Here is a 22642-nt window from a genome sequence, read left to right as displayed (position 1 = left end):
TGTTCAGGCTCTGGGGTTTTCCTGATGGTGCAGACCAAGGTCAGCCACACCTGTGTTCTGCCCGGGGACATCCTGCATGAGCTATACAACAAATTTAGATGGCTGCTACTTGTCCTGGGCTTGGAGGTTCCCAGGAGAAGCTGAAGTGTGTATCTAGGCTGATTGCTGCTAGTGTGGGGCCTGGGGCCACTTAGGAAGAGGTATGGGGGCTGGGGCTCACTGAGCCTGGTTGTTGCTTATTTGAGAAGATTTAGGAAGTTGTGAAGCATGAGCCAACCCCAGTCATTCTTATAGAAAAGTCACTGTACACAGCTTGGGTGGGCCCATAAGTTGGGTTGGACGGAGCTTCAGGGGATCTCCAGGACAGGGCAAACAGCATTAGCTAGGTTGATGGAGTCTCAGATATGGCACCCACCTGCCACCCACCATCTGGCTCTATAACTTTAAGGGGGGAGGGTTCAGAAAAGGGACAATGATCTCTGCTTGCTTTTCTGCCTGTGAGAAAGCTGTCCCCCAGCTCTTGCCCTGATGCCAGACACTTCATTTCCTCCCTGTATGCCACTGGTATCCTGGTGTTGGCACTCAGAGGGAGTGTGTCAGGGTTCTGTACAAGTCTGTATGGGGGTTCTTTAAGAGGAACTGTTCGAGACTCCGGAAGTTTCTTCCACTGACTCAATCCCTACTGATTTTTGTGACCAGAAGTTATGGGGACTTATCTTCCTGGCACTGGAACCGTGGGCTAGAGGGCCTGATGTGGGGCTGGGACTCCTGATTCCCAAGATATCCCTCCTGAATTTTTATCCACCACACATGCATATGGGACTAGCCTGTTCCGCATCCCTGCCTCTCCTACCAGTGTGGATGGATGTGGTTTCTTTAATTTTGTAGTTGTCAGACTTCCATTCAACTTGATTTCTGATGGTTCTGAGTGATGGTTGTTCTATAGTTTAGTTGTAATTTTGATGTGGTTGTGTGAGGAGGTGAGTTATGTTTACCTATGCCACCATCTTGACCAGAAGTCCACTCTATTTTATTTAATTCGGTATATTAACAATATCATTTTACTATATAGCCAATATAAAATAATTATTAATGAGATATTTTACATTCTTTCCTTATACTAACTCTTCAAAATCTGGTGTTTATTTTACTCTGATAGCACTTCTCAATTCAGACAAGCCACATTTCAAGCTCTCAACAGCCGTCTGAGACAGCACAGGATTAGAGCTTCTGTTTTAATCTCTTCTAGCAGAGATTCTCCCACTTTACAAAAAAGGAAACAAAATCTTGCATAGAACTCCATTATATATAACGGAGGAGTGAGTCTGCTCTAAAGTTTTGCTAGATCATTTTTTTCCACATCCACTCCCTTGAGGCATTCTCCTCACTCCCTTCCCTGCCCCCAGCACTTTGAGACTCTCTGCTCTGGGCACTTGGATGCTATGCAGGGTTATTATGGAGAGTGACAACACCTTGAATTTGGACTTTACAAATTTACAAAGTGCATTCAGTATTTCACTCTAGTAGGTGCCTACTATTCCCTGAGAGGCAGGCAGGGGGTGTCATGCATTCCACAACTGGTGAGTAGACTTAGTTTCAGGTTATCTGACTTCAGGGTATCACATCTCCCATTCCAACCTCCGACATCCCACAGTCTGCCTGGGCTGGGCTCCCTCAGGTGACCACCAGGCTATGAGATGAGCTAACAGTTCATCCTAATGAGACCCAACAGTCACTAATCCCCACCATCCTCAGTAACATTTAGTGACACACAAACTGCACCAGCTACTTAATCCTCATTATAACACTGTAAGGTACTAAGAATTATTATTGCCATTTTTAGACAAGGAAATTCATATCCAGAAATGTTAAGGAAGTTGTCCAAGGACACAGCCAGGATATAATAGAGCTATGCTCCTGAAGGTTGTGCTACATGCCAGAGGATGGGACCTCTTCCATGTTGACAATTACTCCATGATTACATGGTACACCAAGATTTTATGGAAATTGGATTCATGTTCTTTACAGAGGTAGCTTGGGGTGATAGAATGGTTTTGGAGACCATTCTGGCTCTATCACTTTACCATTTACTGGCTCTCTCTGAGCCTCAGTGACCTCAACTGTAAACAGGACTAACAAAAAATGATTTGTTCTATGCCTAGTCTACTTCCTCAGTAAGTGGGAACAAGATTCCTTGGGGATGAAACCAGCATTGCTCCCAGGTGACTCCAGGGCAGGGCTGTGGAGGATTTTACCCCCTCAGCTTTCTATAACACAGGTCTGGTCCTTCCCCACCCCCAGTGCAGGGGTTTCCATGATACTCAGCTCTGAAGAGCCAGTCATCTGGGAGTAGAAGGTACAGAATTGGAACTGTGGACCACAAGCCACTCAAGGTGGTCCACGGGAAACAGGTGGGAGAGACCAGAGGCCAGGGCCTTTATCCCTGAGAAAGGCCTTACTTTGTAGGCTGGACCCTGGTGGGGGCTGCCTTAGTACCCCTCACCACTGTCCATCCACCCAGGCCAGGCTCAGGAATAGGGAGGATGCTGCCCTGACATGTTCCCCAGGGTGGGAGAATGAAGCCTCTTTCCCTAAGAGCAAACTGAGTTGAGGTGACATCTGGAACCTTCCTCACTGGAAGAGTAGGCTGGCTGGCTGGCTGGACGGTGTATGCAGAACAAAGCTGGTTCCACAGTAGGGGCAACAGAGCACTAAGATACCTGGGTTTTTGAGGGTCCAGGCTTCAGAGAGAGGGCTTTGAGTGAGCAGTTGCAATGCTCCTTTGTGCTATCTTCCCAAAAAGGATTTTAGCTTTCAGTGACCTGGAGGAGGGGTCCTAGAAGTGGGGCAGTGCATTGTACTTACACTCTGACTTCCTTGGTAGCCTCTATGGTCACTTGGACCCACTCTCACTTTCTACCAAAGTGATGTGGGAGAGCACAGGTGCCCCAAAGGCAGCTAGACCTAAGCTATATCACCTTAGCATCTCTGTCCCAAGCATCCTCTGAATGACTCCTTCAACACCCCCACCCTTATCAAATCAAGATGGAATTTCTCCCCAATACAAATCAAGCTAAGGTGTTTTTCAGGAAAATATTTGTAGTTAATCCTGAAACCCAAACCCGAAAACCCTCTGCCCTGTCATCTACTTTGTTCCAAAGACTGGACTAGGTCAAAGTTCAGCAAATGCATGCAACTGAGTCATTTCAGATGTCAAATCACAGGTCAGTGTGTACCTGAAGCATCTTCTAGTCAAGGCCAAGCTGACCCACCCCCATCCTCTTCTGGACCCAGACAGGAGCCTGGCCCAGCACTCCACCTCCACCCACTGCTTTCTGCAGGCCTCTGGCAGCCCAGGCCTGGCAAGTCTCACCCCTGCAGCTGCAGATATTTATAGCTCTATCCCTTTTTCAGCCTCTTCAGGGCTCTGAGCTTCTGGGAGCTCTTACCTCCCTTGGCTCCAGCTGCAAATTCAAATCCAGTGCATCCAGAAGCTCAGCACTGTGTCTCTTAGGGTAAAAATTGGAACTATCCTGCTCTAATATTAAAGTTGCCTTTCTCTGGCTGGGGGTGGGGTTGTGGGAACTAGAGGGGAGTGAATTCCTGACACATTTTCTTTGGATCTCTTTGGTTTGCAGTGCCTGCATCTACCTACAGCCCATCTCCGGGAGCCAATTATAGTCCAACTCCCTACACCCCCTCCCCTGCCCCTGCCTATACCCCCTCCCCTGCCCCTGCCTATACCCCCTCCCCTGTCCCAACCTACTCCCCCTCCCCTGCCCCCACCTACTCCCCTTCTCCAGCACCAGCCCATACCCCATCACCTGCCCCAAGCTATAACCCTGCCTCATCTGTGGCCTATAGTGGGGGCCCTACTGAATCTGCCAGCCACCCCCCTTGGATGACAGATGACAGCTTTTCTCAGAAGTTTGCCCCTGGCAAGAGCACCACCTCCTTCAGCAAGCAGACTCTGCCTGGAGGGACCCATGCCTACAGCCAAGGTTCCCCAGTGTCCCCCCTTGCTAGGGGCACCTTCCAGAGGGCTGAGCGCTTCCCAGCCAGCAGCCGGACTCCGCTTTGTGGCCACTGCAACAATGTCATCCGGTATGGTCCAGCTGTGGCCCTATGTTGGGGTGATGGAAGGGTAGGGGTACAGGTTGCTTACCCACCATGTGAGCCCTACAGTGGGGCTGGGGAGTGGGAGGGCAGGTATAAGGAGAAGACTGCTTGCAGGGCAGCCTCAGGTCCCTTTGGGTCACCATCTGGTTGGACCCTCTCTGAGTTTTGGCTTCCATCCCTGTGTGACACCCACTTCCCTGGGGAGTTGGGAGGATGCCATAAGGCAAATGGGTGAAGTTCCCAGTGTGGTGTCTGGTGCCAGGAACTTCCCCTTAGGCTAAGGCCTAGTTCTGGGAATGGCAGATCTTATTGTCAGTAGGTTTATTGGGACTGTTACAAGATGGCTGACAATGCTGGTTTTGACCCAGCTTTCCTTTAGGGTTGCTTCTGGTCTTTCTACAAACAGGGCTTTGGTGGGCATCTGCCACTATAAAGAAAATATGTCATTTCAAGCTTAGAAGCCAGGATGATGGGTGGTGCTTGTTTGAAAATAGTATTTTACAGTATTTGTGTTTATAAGGGTGGTAAGATTATATATATATGTGAAAAACATACTTTTATTTAAAAATAAAGTAACACATCTCAGAGAGGAATTAGAAAGTTGGGAAAGGCAAATTAAAATATAAAACATTTCCTCATAGTCACACTCTTCTGATTACTAATATGGAACTAGACTCCCCAGGTTTGTGTTCTGGATCTATCATACTAGTCCTATGACCTTGAACAAATTACTTAACCTCTCTGTGCCTCAGTTTCCTTATCTGAAAATGGGTATCATAATTATAACTACTTCACAGGATTGTTGTGAGAATTAAGTTAATAAATACAGATTTCTTCCTGACTAGTGCCTCACACAGAGTAAGCACTTAGTAAATGTTAGCTGTCAGCCCCATGATCATTGCTCTTCCTGTTGTAATCATTAGTAGTCAATTGAGTAGATATTCCATAATATGTTTGGTGTTTGGGTTGCTTCCCAGTTCTCTGTTATAAGTAATGTAGCAAGGAACATCTTTTTGCAAGGAGCTCTATCTGAATTTTACATTATATCATTAGAACAATCACAAAAGTTAAGGTTATTGGGTCAAAGTATGGGCATTCTTGGGATCTCAAGCTTTTGAGGCTGCCTTAGTAGGTGCTGTTCTCTGCTTCCCAGGGGCCCCTTTCTGGTGGCTATGGGGCGCTCCTGGCACCCAGAAGAGTTCAACTGTGCCTACTGCAAGTCCTCCCTGGCAGACGTGTGCTTTGTGGAGGAGCAGAGCAATGTTTACTGTGAGCGGTGTTATGAGCAGTTCTTTGCCCCAACCTGTGCCAAGTGTAACACCAAAATTATGGGGGTAAGTGTGCAGGCAGCATCCTTCTTCACTGACCCTTGTCTTTTCCCCTCCCCCAAGAAAGCTGAGAAGTTGCTGCTAACAGAGAGGGCCACTCCATTTCTATTCTGGAAGGAAGTTGGTTTGCTACCAATGAACTAGGGAGCAAATGATCTTGAAGCAAGAGATGATTACATGCCTGGGCTACACAGCTTGAAGTGGTATTAGAGCTTCTGCAAAGCGAGTTATGGCTTCATAGCCTGACCTTACCATGCACCTGCATTTAGCCTTGATCCTGGATACCCCTTTTGTATAATGGCAGTAACAAGCAATGCCTTCCTTCCAGGTTTGATGGGAGTGTTAAGCATCACAGTTATATAAGCACACTCAGAACCTGACACCCAGCAAGTGCTGAATGAGTAGGAACCCCTTCTTTGAGAACCTTTCCTTGGAACATCCAAGGCCTGTTACCTGGCCTCTCCTGGCCTGCTCCCAGATGGGATGCTCTGGCATTGGCCAGGGTCTGGTGAGGAAGACAAGCTCAGCTCCCCTGCCTCAGGACCTTTCTCTCCTGAACCAAGGCTCTTTTCCTCAGGAAGTGATGCATGCCCTGAAACAGACATGGCATACTACTTGCTTCATCTGTGCAGCCTGTAAGAAGCCCTTTGGGAACAGTCTCTTCCACATGGAAGATGGGGAGCCCTACTGTGAGAAAGGTAGGGCTGCTGAGCTGGTGGGAGGCCTTCTACACCCTATTTCCTCACTTTCTGTCTAGGTCTATTCACATGAAACCATCAGGAGGCTCCAAGTGGCAGAATCATGCCAATATTACACAAAAGAAGTTCATCAAACTATCTCCCCTGACCACTGGGTTGCAGCTTTTCTAGGGGCAGAGTGGGGGTGGGTGGGTGGAAGGGTTGGGGAGGTGAGGGAGGAGCTTATATATATATATATATATATATATATATATATATATATATATATATATATTCAGTCTCTGTTCCCTTCCCTGCACCAAATATGTGGAACACAAACTGGCATCTCATAGCAGTGTGGGAAACTTTCAGATGATTTTGATTTGGAGACCAGAAAGTCCAGTCTGAAAAGGCTGTGGCTCTGTATTTATTCTGGGTTCTTTTCCAGGCTCCACATCAAGACTGACTTTGAGACCTTGAGTGAGTTACTGAACTACTCTGGGCCTCACTTTTTCCATCTGGAAAATGGGGGAACTAAACCCCTGCCTCACGGAGTTATAGCAAGGATTAAGGCAGAGAAAGTGTATAAAGCATCAAATACTTGAAGTCCCTCTCCCTACTCCTTTAGTGTTCCTTCAGGGTCCTATAGTCTCCTTGTCTGAATTTGGAGTTTCTCTGCCTCCCAAAATGCTATATGTTATCTTAAAACTTGGAGGAAATTATCATAAGTTCTGAAGACAAATCAACTCTATTAAAGAGTAGGGTGTCCAGGCTAACTGGCCATTCACTCACTCACTCATTTATTCACAGCCTGCTTCTTTTAGAAAAGGACTTGAGGTAGGTTCCAATAAAAGGTAACATAGACATAAAGGTTGAGACGAGAGAAATAGAAAATCAGTACTAAGTAGAAGAAGGAAAAGCAAGCATGCCGATTATAAAGACAAAGAGAGTTGCAGTGACTGAGTAGCACATTTGAAGGCAAAAGGAAAGACACAGTAAGTTAGTTTACTTTAAAATCAGAAAGGAGAAAACATTTCAGTTCCTCAAGGGGAAAAGCAAAACAGAACAAAAAATTTCCCCCTGACAATAAATTATAAAAACAATTTCTTGGATTCGTGGATTCTCTTGTATGCTGGTAAAGTCTCTTTCCAGCTTTGAAGTTAATTGAATGACTTAGTCACTTAATAACTCTGTGCTTCAGTTTCCATATCTGTAAAAGAGAGAGGATAACACCTGTCTTTTCTATTCTTATGAGCATGTGGTGAGTATTGGTAATTAAGAAAAGTGCTATTTTTCCAGTGTGAATTGCTATTATCAATCAACTACAACTTTAATAATTTCAGATAAGCCATAATTTATGTCTCAGGTTTGCAAAAGAATGATAGATTTCAACCATCACCACTGCCCTTCTCCATAGTAAGCCCCACCTCAAAAGACTGATGGATATTTGGGTTGCTTTCACTTCTTGACTATTGTGAACAGAGCTTCTATGAACATGGGTGTGCAAATATCTCCTCAAGATCTTGTTTTTAATTCTTTGGGGTATATGCCCAGAGGTAGAATTGCTGGATCATATGATCGTTGTATTTTTTACTTTTTGAGGAACTTCCATCCTGTTTTCCCATTTTATGTCCCACCAACAGTACACAGAGTTCTAATTTCTCTACATTTTTTGCCCACACTTGTTATTTTCTGATTTTTTTTTCTTTTGGCTAGCAATCATCCTAATGAGTATGAGGTAGTACCTCACATTATGGTACTTTGTCATCATTTTTATTAGCAACTTAGAATAAGGCACAGAATGATAGGGCCAGGCTCAAAAATATTTTAGTTGGCCTCAGTGATGAGCTGACACTTTTATATACTATATATCTTGCATATACGTGAGACAGTTGGGAAAGAGTCAGACTCTTCCAGATTGGCCTGTATTGGAGCAGTGCCCTGGCCCTGCAGGGCATCATGTTCACCTGGGGGGAACTTTAAAGAGGTAGAGAACATAAACTCCCAAACCTCCATAAGTGAAATTTCACGGGTTTCCCCTCTTTCGCCCAGTGACGCCTCTATTTAGTTAGGCTTGGGAATCCAAGTGTGGTCCCAGGACCAGCACCTTTAACATCACCTGGGAACCTTTTAGAAAGCATATCTTCCAGCATCACACCAGATGTATTGAATCAGAAACTCTAAGAGGTGGGCCTGGCAATCTGTGTTTTTATGAACCCTCCAGATGATTCTAGCATTTGAGAACCTCTGCTCTGGTAAAGCACTAATCCCTTTTTCAACAGAGAGCATCTGTGATTTTATGGATGGAAATCCTTTTGCAAGAGCAATAAAATCTTTTAAATACAGGGTATGAATTCAACTTAGGACAGAAGAAAGTCAAAGAAAATTATAAAGACTTAATAGGAGAAATAAAGAAAAGAATAAATAAATGAGAAAATAGATTATGTTTCTGGTGGGAAAGGCCCACATGCAAACCTGATTCAATACAGATTACATTCTTCTGTAGAATAAATGAGGAAAAATATCAGCCTTTCTTTTAATGTATTAGGGTCAGATATGTGCTACCAAATTTTAAAGCAAAGTGGTGATTCTCCAGGTCATATAGAATGCAGTTTAAAACAGAAATATCCACTAGTAGGAAAGACTAGACATTCCAGAAATAAAATCAAGCCACTGTAAGAGAACTGGTGAAAAACCATAGGCTTCACAACAGGAGAAGGAATTACTATTTAATAAGAATTTTTGAGCCATTTCTCTATCAATTTATGACTTACCTATCAAATGTGTGCCAGTTTCTGTGCGAGAAGTTGGACATATAGGAGGGGGGTCTCCTCCTACAAAAACCTCAAGTAGATCCATCATCATGTGATGTACCAGCACCTAAGTGAACAGTTAAGAGGTAACAAATGAATGAAGAGGAAGGGAAGCCCACGAGAAGTGCGATAGAAGCCCATCTAATACCTCTTGGTGGGGTGGGGGTGACAACTTCCCAGGAGGGCCTGGCCCAAAGGATTCTAGAGGTTCAGGCAGGCTAAGTGAGGAGGGTTTTCCAAGTCCAGGTCATGGCTCATATAGAAGCATGGAAGTGGAGGAGAGCCCAGGGCATCTGGAGACCAACTGGGAGTAAGGAGAGAGAAGTCAGTAGTGAGGTGCAGGGCTTGCCCTCCAGTGAAGGTGGGTTGGTCTATAGCCCTATTTCCTATCCCACATTGATAGGTTCCTACAGAGCATAGAATGAAGCATAAACCTGTTGTAACTTCCTAAAGGAAGCAGAATATTTTCTTAGCTCTGGTGAGGTGATGGATTTCTGCCTACTGAAGAAATTAAGTAGTCTATCAGAAACAAAGTTCATAGACTGTGATATATTTAAAAGCATTTGCATGCCAAACTATAACTAAACCCCAAAGGGGAAACTATACATAGGAAAAATACAAGAGATATAATTTATCAAAGCTCAATGGCAAATAGATAACTAAAGATAGCATAGAGTCACAGAAAGAGGGTGATAAATTTGGAGTTCATCATGCTCCTTACTTGTGTGATGGAACCTCTACAGTCAGTTTCCTCGTCTTTAAGATGGGAATAATACATCCTGGCTGGTGTGGCTTATTTGGTTGGGCATCATCCTACAGACCAAAAGGTCTCAGGTTCAATTTCTGATCAGGGCACATACATGGGTTCCAGGTTGGTCCCCAGTTGGGGCACATGTGAGAAGCAACCAATCGATGTTTCTCTCTCACATCAATGTTTCTCTGTCTCTCTCTCTCTCTCAAATCAATAAACATATTTAAAAATAAAAATAAATAAAGTGGAAATAATACTTTTTTACAGAGCTGCTGTGAAGATTAAACAAGAAACATGGAAAAGCACTAATATTGGATTGGCACATGGCATTCAAATCAGTTCCCTTCCCCCCTTTCATCATTTATAAAGACAATCAGAATAAAAGCCAATGTTTTGAGGATTTGTGCCAAGTACTTCACAGACATTATTTTATTTATTCTGTATAACAACTCCATGAGTTAGGTACTATAGTTATTCCCATTATATAGATGAGAAAGTTCAGGCACTGAGAAGTCAGGCAGTCAGTCACTTGCCTCAGATTTGAACAATTCCATAGTAGAGCTGGGATTTGAACCCAGCTCTTTCTTTCTTCAGAACCCAAATTCATAACCTCCATGGCACTCTGCCTCTCAGCATGTGGCCTAAGACAGTGAACAGGGCTGTTATCCACAAGGAAACCCGAGCAGAAAATCATTGTAAGAAAAAGCCAATTGTGGCAGAGCTGTGGAGATACCAGTACACTTCTGGGGAAATGAAGTTTTTATAAAAGTCAAGCTTTTTTAGAAGACCCTGGAGGAGTTCTATATCAAGAGCAGTAGAATTGCTGCCCTTGTGACCCAGAGAGGACAGTTCCTGTGGTAGAGAAGCCCAGAATCTGGCCCATGTGCCTCAGTCTTGTGATGCTAGCCAGGCCCTTCACCCCTTTAATGCCCAGTTTCTTCACCCACAGAATAAAACAAAACAGAAAAACAATGATAGTTCAATCTTTGAGGGATTTTTCAAAGGTTAATTTTATTAATTGATTTATTGATTCATTGATTTATCCGTTCACTCATTCATTCGACACATATGTGTTAGATACTGACTTGTGTGCCATGCACTGTGCTGGGAGTACAAAGATCTTGACACTGAGACACTAGTAAATAATACCGTCTATGTGAAAATGTTTAGTAAACTATAAAGCATTATACAAATAATGTTGGCATTATTATCTCCTTGGCTGGGGGAGGGTGCAGGGTACATGTCCCAACAAAGTATTCATATATTGTTTCCAGTAGTGAAAATTTATTATTAAAACAAAAACCCAAAGCCCTGACTGGTATAGCTCAGTTTTTTGGGTGATGTTCTGCCAACCAAAAGGTTGCAGGTTCAAATCCTGGTCAAGGCACATGCCTGGGTTGCAGGTTAGGTCCCCAGTCAGGGCGCGTGCAAGAGGCAACATATTGGTGTTTCACTCTTATATCAAAGTTTCTCTCCTCTCTCTCCCTCCCTTACCCTCTGTCTGGAATCAATAAAAAGAAAAAATATTTTAAAAATACCCACTAATAGAAGAATGACCAACCAAATAACTCCAATAAATATAAAAAAGTTAAGCATTCTCATTCTTCCAAAATAAGCATAGCTGCTGAGAAATATGATTTTTTTCCTTTTTTTGTGATTGGTCTGTTTGGTCTATAGGAGGTGACAGAGATAGGAGAAAACCACCCTGCAGAAAGTTAATGAGAGTGTGACAAAGTGTTGCAAATCAAACTAGTGCAAGATGGTGACTAAGCCTGAATCTGCACAATACAAGTGCAAATTATTGGAAAAGTGTGTGTGGGGGGGGGGGGAATCTTGTAACTGAATATTTTGTCTGCAAGATGACAAATAACCAATTGGGTTTCACCCAGCCCAGTGATTTGAGGGGTTGTCCTGGCATTGGGTTGACACAGCCAGGATGTTCCTCCTAGCCTGCCTGGGTGCTGGTCCTCACTCTGCCTTTCATTTCAGACTATGTCAATTTGTTCAGCACCAAGTGTCATGGCTGTGATTTCCCTGTGGAGGCTGGTGACAAGTTTATTGAAGCTCTGGGGCATACCTGGCATGACACCTGCTTCATTTGTGCGGTATGTTTTTAACCTGAGGTTCTGGCTTTCTGAGAAGGGGCAAGAGGGACCAAGTGGGCCAGATAATGAACACTCTACATCTTTTCAACTCTGGCATTCTAAATTTCTGATCATTTTTAAAGGCTGGCAAGTACCATGATGCCTTGATATGTCACTGTTGAACAGTTTTATTACTAATAATTTTTATAAACTGTTTTTGCTCTGTTACTCTTCATTTTATTAAGGACAACAGAGTATCCCAAGTCTGCCTCACTAGCATTATTTTTAGTAGGTGGGAGCAGTGAATGGTGCTTGGATTTAAAGAGAAGTTGGTGACTTCTCATAGTTACAAGTTATTTTAGATATGATGAAGTGATTCAAAGGTTTCCTCTCAAATTTTCACCAGGAGAACTAGATTGGAGCTTATTGACTAATCCTATGAAAAGCTGAGATAAAGTTTCTTTTGATACAATCTTTTAGAAAGTAGGACTGAATATCATTTCATTTTCCAAAATGGTCTTGTTCTTGATATGTAGTTGTTAGGAGATAAGCCCTAGACTATTAAAACCATGTGCAATTTATTTCTTGTAAACAACCAGGCCATTTTTACCATGAGAGATTGGCACTTTCCTTTCAAGGGCTTTGGGTTGTGGAGAGGACATGGCAATGAGCCTACTGACATTTATATTCTGCATTAGTTAGGAAATAGACATCCCTAATAAGCCCTGTACTGATAGTCTGTCACTGACTAAACTTTATATGGGAAAATTAATGTGCTACTCCTACTATTTTACTTTTATCAGAGCCAATCAAGGTAAATTTTGGGAATGCATGAAAGATCTGTATAGTTTAAACTTAAAAAATTTTTATAGACTTATGACATAGGACAACCCAAGTCCTAAAGTTTACTGCAATATACCCCAGGTTTTACAATTCATTTCTATACTGCGCCCCAATTAGTGGGGTGTACTCTATTCACTCTGCGTGTCAGTCTGCTAAGTCTGCCATAACAAAGTACCATAAACTAATGTCTTAACAATAGAAGTGTATTCTTTCACAGTTCTGGGGGCTAGAAGTCCAAATTCAAGGCGTCAGCAGGGCCAGCCTTTCTCTCCTGGCTTCTGGTGTTTGCCAGCAGTCCTCGGTGTTTCTTCACTTACAACTGCATGACTCCAGTCTCTGGCACCATCATCACATGGCTGTTTGCCCTCTGTGTGTCTGTCTTCACATGGCATTTTCCTCTCTGTACATGTCTGTCTCTGTGTGTTTCTCTTATAAGGACACTGGTCATATCAGATTAAGGACCCAGAACGCTCCAATATGACCTCATCTTAACTTTTACTTTGATTATATCTGCAAAGATCCTATTTCCAAATAAGACTACTGCTGTGACCCTGTGCTGAGGAAATGGGAAGTAGTGGGGTTGGGACTTCAACATGGATTTTGGGGGGATGCAAATTCAATCCCTAACACTGACTTGCCAGATCTTCAAATAGATTCTCTAGCTGCCTTCTAAGGTCCTTTAAATATATCGGGGCCTCCACTTCAAAGACGGAAATAATATAAATATACTGGCTTTGGGGTTGTCCCCTACAGAGCCACAGCTGAGCAAGACACAACATGGCTCTCTGACCCTTACATTCAAGCCATGGCTTGTATGATCCTAAGATGCTGCCTGTAAGTCTGGTTACCCAGCTTCTAGAAGGATCCCAGGGACTTGGAGAAGGTCCAGGGAACACAATGGCAAGGAAGGCCTGTTGTCCTAGGGCAGGGTGATGAGAGGTCTATGCCACGTGGAGAGGGAACTATGGCAAAGGTAACTGTGGGTCTGCTCCTTCGAGCCTGCTGTGTTTGGCTGAGTCACAAGAGCACAAGTCTCAGAGGGAGACCAGAAGAAGCAGTAAAGCTTAGGGTTGTTTAGGATGAGATTACAAATAAGTTCTAGTACAGTGTGAGAGACCCATAACATTGCCCAAAGAATCCACCCAAAGAAACCAGGCAGATCCAGATTTCATCCTTTGGAGAATCAATAATGGAGAATTATTGTCTTCCTCCTTAGTAGCCCTGTGTGGCATTCACTGTCGCATTAAGATATATCAAAGTGAAACACAGTTCCAATTTTTGGAAATCTTTGAGGGCTTTTCTGGTTCCTCTATCACTTTATATTTCCAAATCATTTTTTAGCATCCTAAATTGTTTATTAGGTAAGAGTTTTACAAACATGGCACATATTAGCAGTAATGGTGGAGCTGGAGAGTATTGCACCTTCTCCAAGCTGCACAGCGAGAACCACCAATAGTGTGGTGGAACTTATGGCCCTTTCCAAAGTCATGGCTCTTGCTGCCTGCAGATGTCAGCCCTCACATCTCCCTGTGCTTGTGGACCAGTTTGGTGATCCATTGGGTGTCAGGATTCCTTCTGATAGCCTTATGGAATGGATCAATGATGATAACCTCAAAGAATTTGGATGTGGAATCTTCACCAACCCAGTAAGAATTCAGGACTCTCAGAGCCCCACAATGGTTCCTGGCTCACTCCTCAGCAACCAACTGAAGGTTTAGGGCAAACTTCAGCTGGTTAACACCATGATAGACAGGCTTGCCATAGGTCACGCCCTTAGGAATAGGGTGTTTGTGGCCACCACAGAACACACAAATCCAATATATGGCATAACCTCGCTTGGCCTTGTATCCCAGCTTTATCGGGCCTGGTGGGGTGGAGGGCCCTGTGGAGCACAGAGAGCTGGCGGTACTGCCAGCAGTGCACCCTGAGAAGGAAGCACATCACATCGGACTGCTTCTTCCTCCATAGCTTCTGGATGTACTTGTAAGCACCCATCTTGGCTTACCTTATGGCTGTGGCCAGATGGAAAGGAAGAACTTTTCTCCCACTCCAAATAATTTTTAATGAGTATATATTTTTGTATAACTTTAAAAAACACTAGTAAGAAAGGAAGATAAAGACTAGCTCTTCTAGTTGTGCAGATTTTTCCATCATTCATATCTCAGGAGAGCACCTCCTTTAGGCTAATTCAAGTTACCAAGTCTTGGGGGCACAAGAGCATACCAGAATTCCACCTTCAAGGAATTTAGAATCTTGAAAGGAAAACAAAGCTAACATATACAAGCAAACAGAGTACAGAACAAGACAGCATCTTAAAGTCCCAAACACATAAAACGAAGGCTTAGAAAGGACAGTGTGGGTCAGCTCCTATCTGCCTTTGGCACTTGAGTTCCAGAGAAAGGAGTTGGATCCTACCTCACTGGGGGAAAGATGTCTTACTGGCCCCTTGTTTCCTCCAAGTTTAGTAGGTTTCTAGCCCTTCCACACCAGTGTAGAAGGGACTGGTGGTGGTGTAACTTTTGTGGGCAGTCATAAGAACTGCTGCACCTGACCTGTTTCATTGCCTTCCACTCTGTGGTCAGCACTGTCCATGGTTTCCACTCCTTCCCAGCCAGGCCCTAATACTACTGTTACTAAACCACAAACCTGGGAGGTGGGCCACTCCTGCTGTGCCCCTGTGCTGAGTAGGCTGGAGGCCTTCTCTACCATGAAGCCACCTTGAATTCTGCCTGCCAAAGACACTAAGCACAACCTCTCTATGATAGTCCCTGCCTTCAGCGCCATCTTATTAGTGAGCCACCTCTGAGGCTCTGGCCCTTCCTTACTCCTTGGTCTTCAGTCCCCCAATACATTCTCCAGCCTCACAACTCAGAGTTCTCCCAAGCAGACAGCTGTGTTGCAGACCAAGCAGGGCTGACAGGCATCTTCTTGCCAACTGACTCCAGAGCTGCCTTTTCTATCTCTCATGAAACCTATTCTCAGCTGGATCTTGAGTGCCACCTTCTTGGACTTGGCTCCAAGTTGTCATCAGCAGCTTGAGGCCACCAAAAGTGCCTGGTTATGCTCATGACTGTATTCAGCGGGGATGTTTTCAGACACCTTTAGGTCATTGTCTTCTAGAGTCCATTGGCAGCTCTATGTGATCCCAAGTATAACATCCTCAGCTGGTCATCGGGCCCTTGCACATGGGGCCACCATGATGCCACTTTTCTTTCCAGTTTTCTTGGAGTGGACACATACTCACTGACCCAATCTCATCTTGGTGAGGTGGTTTCTCTGTCCTCATGCCTGTCCATACAAGGGAGGTCCACTTGCACTTCTTTATCCAATGTTGGTGTCCTGGTTGTGGCCCCCAATTTGGCTCCCCATTAGGGATTCTCATTGCCCTCTCTGAGGCTGGGGCCAATCCCAGCCAATTTAACTTCCCAGTTGACTCTGACACCTTGGCATTATTGCCTGCCTAGGGCCAACCTACACACTGGTAGGCTAAAAAACTACTGGTAGGCTACTTCTACACAAGTTCGTAAACCTAGAACAATTTGAAGTAAACAGCCTCTCTCTGCTGTGGACTGTGAGGAAGATGAGCTTGGAATTGGAGTCCTGCAGACGTGGACATGGATTCCCAGCTTTACAGTTTACTAAGTCTGTGACTTAAACAATACACTTGGGATCTCTGAGCTTCCTTTTTAAAATTGTGAAATAGGGAAAAGTCATGCCTATCCCATAAGGTTTTTGTGAGAATTAAATGAGATCATGCATATAGAGTATCTAACATGCTGCTTGATCCACAGCACCTCAACAAGTATTACTCAGCTCCTTCTTTCAGTGATATTTCCATATGTTGCTACCATGGGAATATATTATTTTGCCTTTTTTCATGTAACATTTCCCTGCATTCATTTTACATATTCAATTTCTCTTCTTCATGGTGGCATTCCATTGGAAAAATGTCATAAAAATTATTTAATCATCCCTATTGAAAGAAGTTTTAGTGGTTTTCAGTTTTTAGTTGAGTATATGTTGCTTTCTTGTCTGTGCAATAGTTCTGCAAGATAGAATTCTCCAGAGTAGGATTACTGGGGTGCAGAGCAGGCACATCTTTATGGCTCCTCTTAGTATTGCCACATTCTCTATTGAAGACTGAGCTAATTCACGTGTCCCTAGCAGTGCACACATGGGCCTGGTTCCCTTTTGGCATTGCTGCTTTTTGATTACTTGTTTTCCTCACTTTTTAGCTACAGTTATATAACATTAAAGGTGACAAGATACTGGAAGCTTTTTTGTTTTGTTTTGTTTTATTTTACTAAGTTAATAGGTGTCCAGTGGTATTTATGGAGATTTTCCTTTAATTATCAGTAAGGATAATTTTTCTGATGTTGTTTAGTTTACTAATGGGTTTTCTTTAGACGTTAATCACTCTGTGGATATTGACTTATGAACTTATATTGATTCCATATTAATTTTTGGATAGCATCAATTGGTCTTCATCATGTATATTTTCTCTATTCCATTAAATTAGTTAATTTAGTTCCATTTAATTCCATTAAATTTAGTTAATTTGATTTAATTTGAGCTTTATTCCATGTCCCTCTTTGGAAAACTTAAATTTTTTTATGGTTTAATGCATCTAGTCTGTCATAGTTGTTAAAGATTTATAGTGGGGAGAGATAGGCTGTTGCTTTTCCTCCCATCTGCATGTGACAGCATGTTTTCTTAAAGAGGTGACTAAAATCTTTGGCTCAAGTTCCCCTGCCTCATGGCCTACAAGACCCTGTTTCACAGCAGTCTGTTTTCTGTCCCAGGTCTGCCATGTGAATCTGGAAGGACAGCCATTCTACTCCAAGAAGGACAAACCCCTGTGCAAGAAGCATGCGCATGCCATCAACGTGTAGGGAGGGTGGGGCACCTGATGTGGACAGGCAGGAGCTGCTCCTGCCTCTGGCAACAAAGGATTCAAGAAGGCTGATGTTTCTTTTTGCAGGAAAGAGGGAAGACAGGAAGCAACTGAGCTTTTTTGAAGTGTAATTTCAGTCCTTTCTTCTGTACACAGATTGTGTATTTGCATAGTTCAGACTAGAAGCCAAATGAAGATTCCTAAACCAAGCTAGTAATTAATCCAAGACTGGAATTGTACTTCAGACATTTAGGACAGAATTCCAAGAACTCAAAAGTGAAAAACAAAAAGTAACTTTCCGAAAGTGATACACTTCCTGAGGTCAGCAGAGCAGGGACAGAGCTCAGGGCAGTTAGGGAGAATCTGAAGCATTCTGTGAAGTTCTTTAGAGCTGTTCTGGCAAACAAAATAAAGTGCCAAACAGTCCAGGCTGCAGGGTATTTTTAGAGCCAGAGCTGAGAGATTGTTAGCTCAGATCGATGGGGCCTTCCTCACCAAAAAAGGAAGTGTTATTCTATTACTAGTGTTCTGGAGCTACCTCTGAGCATCAGACATCAGACCTTGAACAGAGTTGAACATTCTAAAGGGAGCCCACACATGCAGAGTGATGTCTTCTGGGAGCCAATGGACAACTGACCCAGCTTCTGGGGGGCCTCTGGCTCACACTGGTGACAACTCCCCTCTTTCATACTGAAATACCCAATGTCCCAGAAGGCTTAGCTCCTATTTGAATTGCCACGGAAATGTAAAATTGGGCTTTTCCAGTTTTGCTTTGCTGTGTGTGAGAGATTTTAAAATGACTCTGACTTTTGTTTGGCCTTTGTTTTGCTTTATGAGCATGGATGCCCAGTGATGTATTTTACTCCCAGTCCTCTGCTCACTATGAAGTCTTCCTCAGCACCCCTTGCCCAACAGGCTTAGTGACCTGTGGAAAAGAAGAGACAGTGTCTGACACAGGATGCCAAAATAGTCTGAGAACATGCCCAAACTCTGGGTGAGAAAGAGGAACCTTACATTCAGCCAACCTCAGTCAAAATGCATGAGTTGGCAGGACCTCCCACCTTAGATCAGCACCAGTCTTCTCGTATGTTCCTTTAAATACAGCACACTGGTCATGTACCATTGTGTTGACTGCTGGAGGGAAAAGATGGACTGATACATACTTGTTTGCCATTTTGACCAATATTTTGAAAATGTATGAGCTGGGTTGATGTAGCCATTATTTAAGTATGTACTGAAATAGACTTGGGTCTTCTAACTTTAAAATATTAGTGATAGTATGCGTTAAGTAAGCATTTTGAAGGTGTTTGGGGGATAAAGAGAGAAGCTTTTGTTTCTGAGGCTGGAAATGATATATAGTCTCTTTCCCTTTTAGGAAACACTGTTATTTTGCTCACTGAACATGGCATTGAAGTAAGCAGTTTGAGTGGATGTTTCTCACTTGAGCATAATACTTAGATACTATTCCCACTCACTGCTACTCTCTTCTCACTCCTGTTTTGGATGTTCTCTTTGAGCATTTGAAATCTTTTATGAGAATGTATTAGAACACTTTTTCTTCTGAGAACTGAGCTTCCAGGGGACTGCCATTCTACCTGAATCTGTCCCTTTTCCCCAATGGAGAGAGAAGCAGCTAGATGTGTCCCTAGCAGGAAGCCTGTGTTTCTTTCCAAGGGTAAACCCACCAGATGGCCCAGGGAGCACCAGCAGGGACATAAATGTGCTCCTTTCACAGGCCCTTATTTAACTTGGTGCTGTGAGAAAGTGAATATAAAGCACCAGGCAGGGTAAAATCTGTGGGAAGTGCCTGGAGATTTTTCAGGAGTTGCACACAAGTACCTTGGAGCATTCTGTTATTTTTGGAAAGTTCAAATACACAGGGACAAGAAGGTTGCTGACTATACAGAAAGGCTCTAAGCAGGTTTTCTCTAAAAAAAAAAAGCCAAAAAACCAAAACTATTAAATTATCAGGGACTGGTCATGAGGAAAGGACAAAAGTTCCCTAAAGTTTCCAAAAATATCATTTAAAAAGGGTTTCTACTCTCTCTCTCTCTCTCTCTCTCTCTCTCTCTCTCTCTCTCTCTCTGTGAGCATTAAAAAATATGTGATTATTAAAAAGAAAAGTGAAATATCTCACAGTAGAACTTTATAATCATTTATTGAATCAGTTTTTCTACACGTCAGAGCTAGTGTAGATTCTGAAGGATTCTATTATTTACCAAAACACAAAACAAAAAACATTTTTTTAAAAGGTAGCAGGGAAAAGAGGTAGTTCTGAATATGTTCTCTCCATGTTTGTAAGTTTGATATAGCATCAGGGTTAAGGACGTATCTAGTTCAAGTTAAAATCATGGATAGCCTACACCATCAAACACAATTTTGAGTAGTTCATGGTGGGGAGTGTACTTCGGATCTATAGTTCTTGTCTCCTTATTGTTACATTTATTTAACCTCTAAAAACATTAACTTTTTGCACCTGTGTGACTTGTAGTGTTTGTGTTAGGAATCTAGCTTTTATAATGTTAATTTTTCAACCCATGTACTTTTCCTTTGGGATTTTTTTTTTTAAATTTTAAGATTTCAGAAGTGAAATATAGTGTGTTAGAGGTGTGCAAAAATATTTTGCATGTTTTTCTTTTTTTGCCCATGTGAATTTTACTTTTTAGCAAAATAAAACCCGAAAAAGACTGCAATTATAGAGTTTACCATGCGAAGTTTTTTCACATGACACCAAAAGCAGGTTTTCTCTATATGGCCACCAATAAAGTTCAAGTCAAAACACAGTGCCCTCTGCAGAAGAAACACATACAACTCACTTGCTCTGTTGGCTGTGTGGCCTAATGGCAGTTATATGTGAATAATATAACATATAATGCATACAAAGGGATTTTCCAGGTAAAGAGTAAACTGAAGACCAGGCTTTGCCTTTTCTTTTTGAAAGGTTTATTTATTTAACTACTTGGTGATTAAATATTTCATATTTGTTTTTATTCCACTCTAAATGGCTTAACTTCTGGAAAAGTTGCTGTATTTTCTGCCATATCTTTAGTTTTGAAATAGGCTCAGAGAAAAATCCTTTCATGGCATTTAAAAACAAATAATGAAGACCCTTCTGAGGGTACTCTGCTTAACAAAACCAATTCTTTTTCAAAGTATTCTATTTCCAGGCTAACTTGAAAATAAAGGGAAAATTTTAATAATTTGACTTTGAGCATCTGAATCAGATTTTGAAAGAGCTGTGCAGTTACAAGTAGAAATAAAATCTCATTATTTTAGTACATTTTAAAAGCTAGAGCAATTTTTTAAATAGGTGATGGAGGAAAATGAGGCTGATAGAGTCATAAATTTAAATTTGGAAGGGATCTAAGAGCTCATCTGGACATTTTCCAGATGAGGGAACTGAGGCCCAGTATGGGGAGGTGGCTTTCCAGTATACACAACCAGCTATGGAGGCAGCTGGTGCATTCGAATAAACAAGGACTTGGACACGGCAAATGAAGGTTTTTTTTTATCAAGGCTAATCTAATACTACCTAAGTGATAACTGGGAGAGTCTCTCTAAGCCTGCCTATTTGCCTGAAAATGAAGGTAATAACACCTGGCTCACAGTGATATATGGAGAACCAAATGCAATAACTTTTGGAAGAAAATTGCAATACAAATGTTAGGTATTATTATCACCAATAGAGTGGGTCAGAACCCAAGGCCTTCACTCCTTTGTTTCATTTTCTTAACTCCTCCAACTTCTCCATCCATAAAAAATACATTGGGAAAACCAGCAGCAAGAATAACTATTACACAAATAGCCCAGAAGTATGAACCATGTGGATCAGAACTTGATATAATTACAGTAGTTCCCCCTTATCTGTGGGGGGTATGTTCCAAGACCCCACAGGAGATGCTAATATATACTGAACCCTATTTGTACTATGTTTTTTCCTATGTAAACATGTGATAAAGTTTAATTTATAAATTAGGCACAGTAAGAAATTAACAGTAATAAAATGGAACAATTATAACAGTATACTGTGATAAATGTTACATGAATGTGGTCTCTCTCTCACAGTATCTTATACTGTACCTATAGCATGAATATGCTGGACAAAAGGATGATTCATGGCTTAGGTGAGAATTCCTCATGCAACTCACACAATTTAAAACTTATGAATTGTTTATTTCTGGAATTTTCCATTTAATATTTCTAGACCACAGTTGACTGTAGGTAACTGAAACCAAGGACAGAGGAACTATGAATAAGAGGGCTATTGCAGCTTGTAACAAAATTCTGATCTCTTCACTGAGGACTGTGGACAGAATAAAAATTGCTTATTCATTTGCTTACCTGTTCATTCTTTCAACAAAGATTTATTGAGTCCCTACTATGTATCAGGCACTGCTGTGGACACTGGGAACATGACAATGACTAAAACAGACAAAATACGCTGTTTTCATGAAACTTAGATTCTAGTGGTTTGGAATCAGCCAAACAAAATGAATAATTATGTTGGATTAGTTCTGAGAAGAATTTTGACTATTTAAAGCTTCTCTACAGGGTAACACTGGCATTCTTCTGGACTTAGACTCATTAATAATAAAGACATGGCATGAAGAATGGGTTTTGGATCAAATGTTAGGAAATAGCTGCATTTGCTGTTCACCCTAGGTATTCACAATACATATTCGGGAGCTTGAATGAGCACTCAGTCCCTCAACAGAGACACCTGTTTCACTTCCTTGAGCACAGAATATGGAGCTCCAATTTGGAAAACGCTGTCTGAACTTTGGGTTTAGACCTTCCTGAGCTCTGGCTTTCCCAGGACAATCCTAATGTCAAATAATCTTTCTTGATGTTCCGCTTAAACCATTTCTGCAAGTTGTGCAGTAGGTTGGCGTGTGTATATATATAATAAACTTTATTTGTAGAGAAGTTTTAGGTTCACAGCAAAACTGAGCAGAAGGCACAATATTTGGGCTGAAGACTGAATGTTGAGAAGAAATCAACTGTACCAAAGTCTGTAGTAGAGTGTTCCAGACAAAGGGGGAAAATAAGCGTGAAGGCTTTAAGGGAATGATTTTGTCATGGTGAAGGAGCATGGCTTGAGAGCACATGTAAGAGAGGGCAGTAGCAGGGGAG

General features: G+C 42.4%; 1 protein-coding gene and 1 pseudogene across 7 annotated transcripts in view; one reads left to right on the top strand and one right to left on the bottom strand.

Annotated features, from left to right (window-relative positions):
• The window catches only part of LDB3 (LIM domain binding 3), a 65439-nt gene extending 45236 nt beyond the window's left edge, over positions 1–20203 (top strand). For all 7 annotated transcript variants that reach the window (XM_045841783.1, XM_045841780.1, XM_045841779.1 and 4 more), the window contains 5 exons: positions 3639–4104; positions 5273–5453; positions 6025–6145; positions 11678–11793; positions 17418–20203. In XM_045841783.1, coding sequence (XP_045697739.1) covers positions 3639–4104; positions 5273–5453; positions 6025–6145; positions 11678–11793; positions 17418–17507 — 974 coding nt within the window. In that variant the 3' untranslated portion in view covers positions 17508–20203. The remainder of the gene's footprint in view (positions 1–3638; positions 4105–5272; positions 5454–6024; positions 6146–11677; positions 11794–17417) is intronic.
• LOC123821096 lies at positions 14004–14610 on the bottom strand (annotated as a pseudogene).
• Positions 20204–22642: the final 2439 nt, after the last annotated feature.

Source organism: Phyllostomus hastatus, unplaced genomic scaffold, assembly GCF_019186645.2.
Source record: "Phyllostomus hastatus isolate PE091 unplaced genomic scaffold, TTU_PhHast_1.1 phas_contig_38, whole genome shotgun sequence".
Lineage (NCBI taxonomy): Eukaryota > Metazoa > Chordata > Mammalia > Chiroptera > Phyllostomidae > Phyllostomus > Phyllostomus hastatus.
Note: the sequence above shows the minus strand (reverse complement) of the source record. Positions and strands in the feature narration are given on the sequence as shown.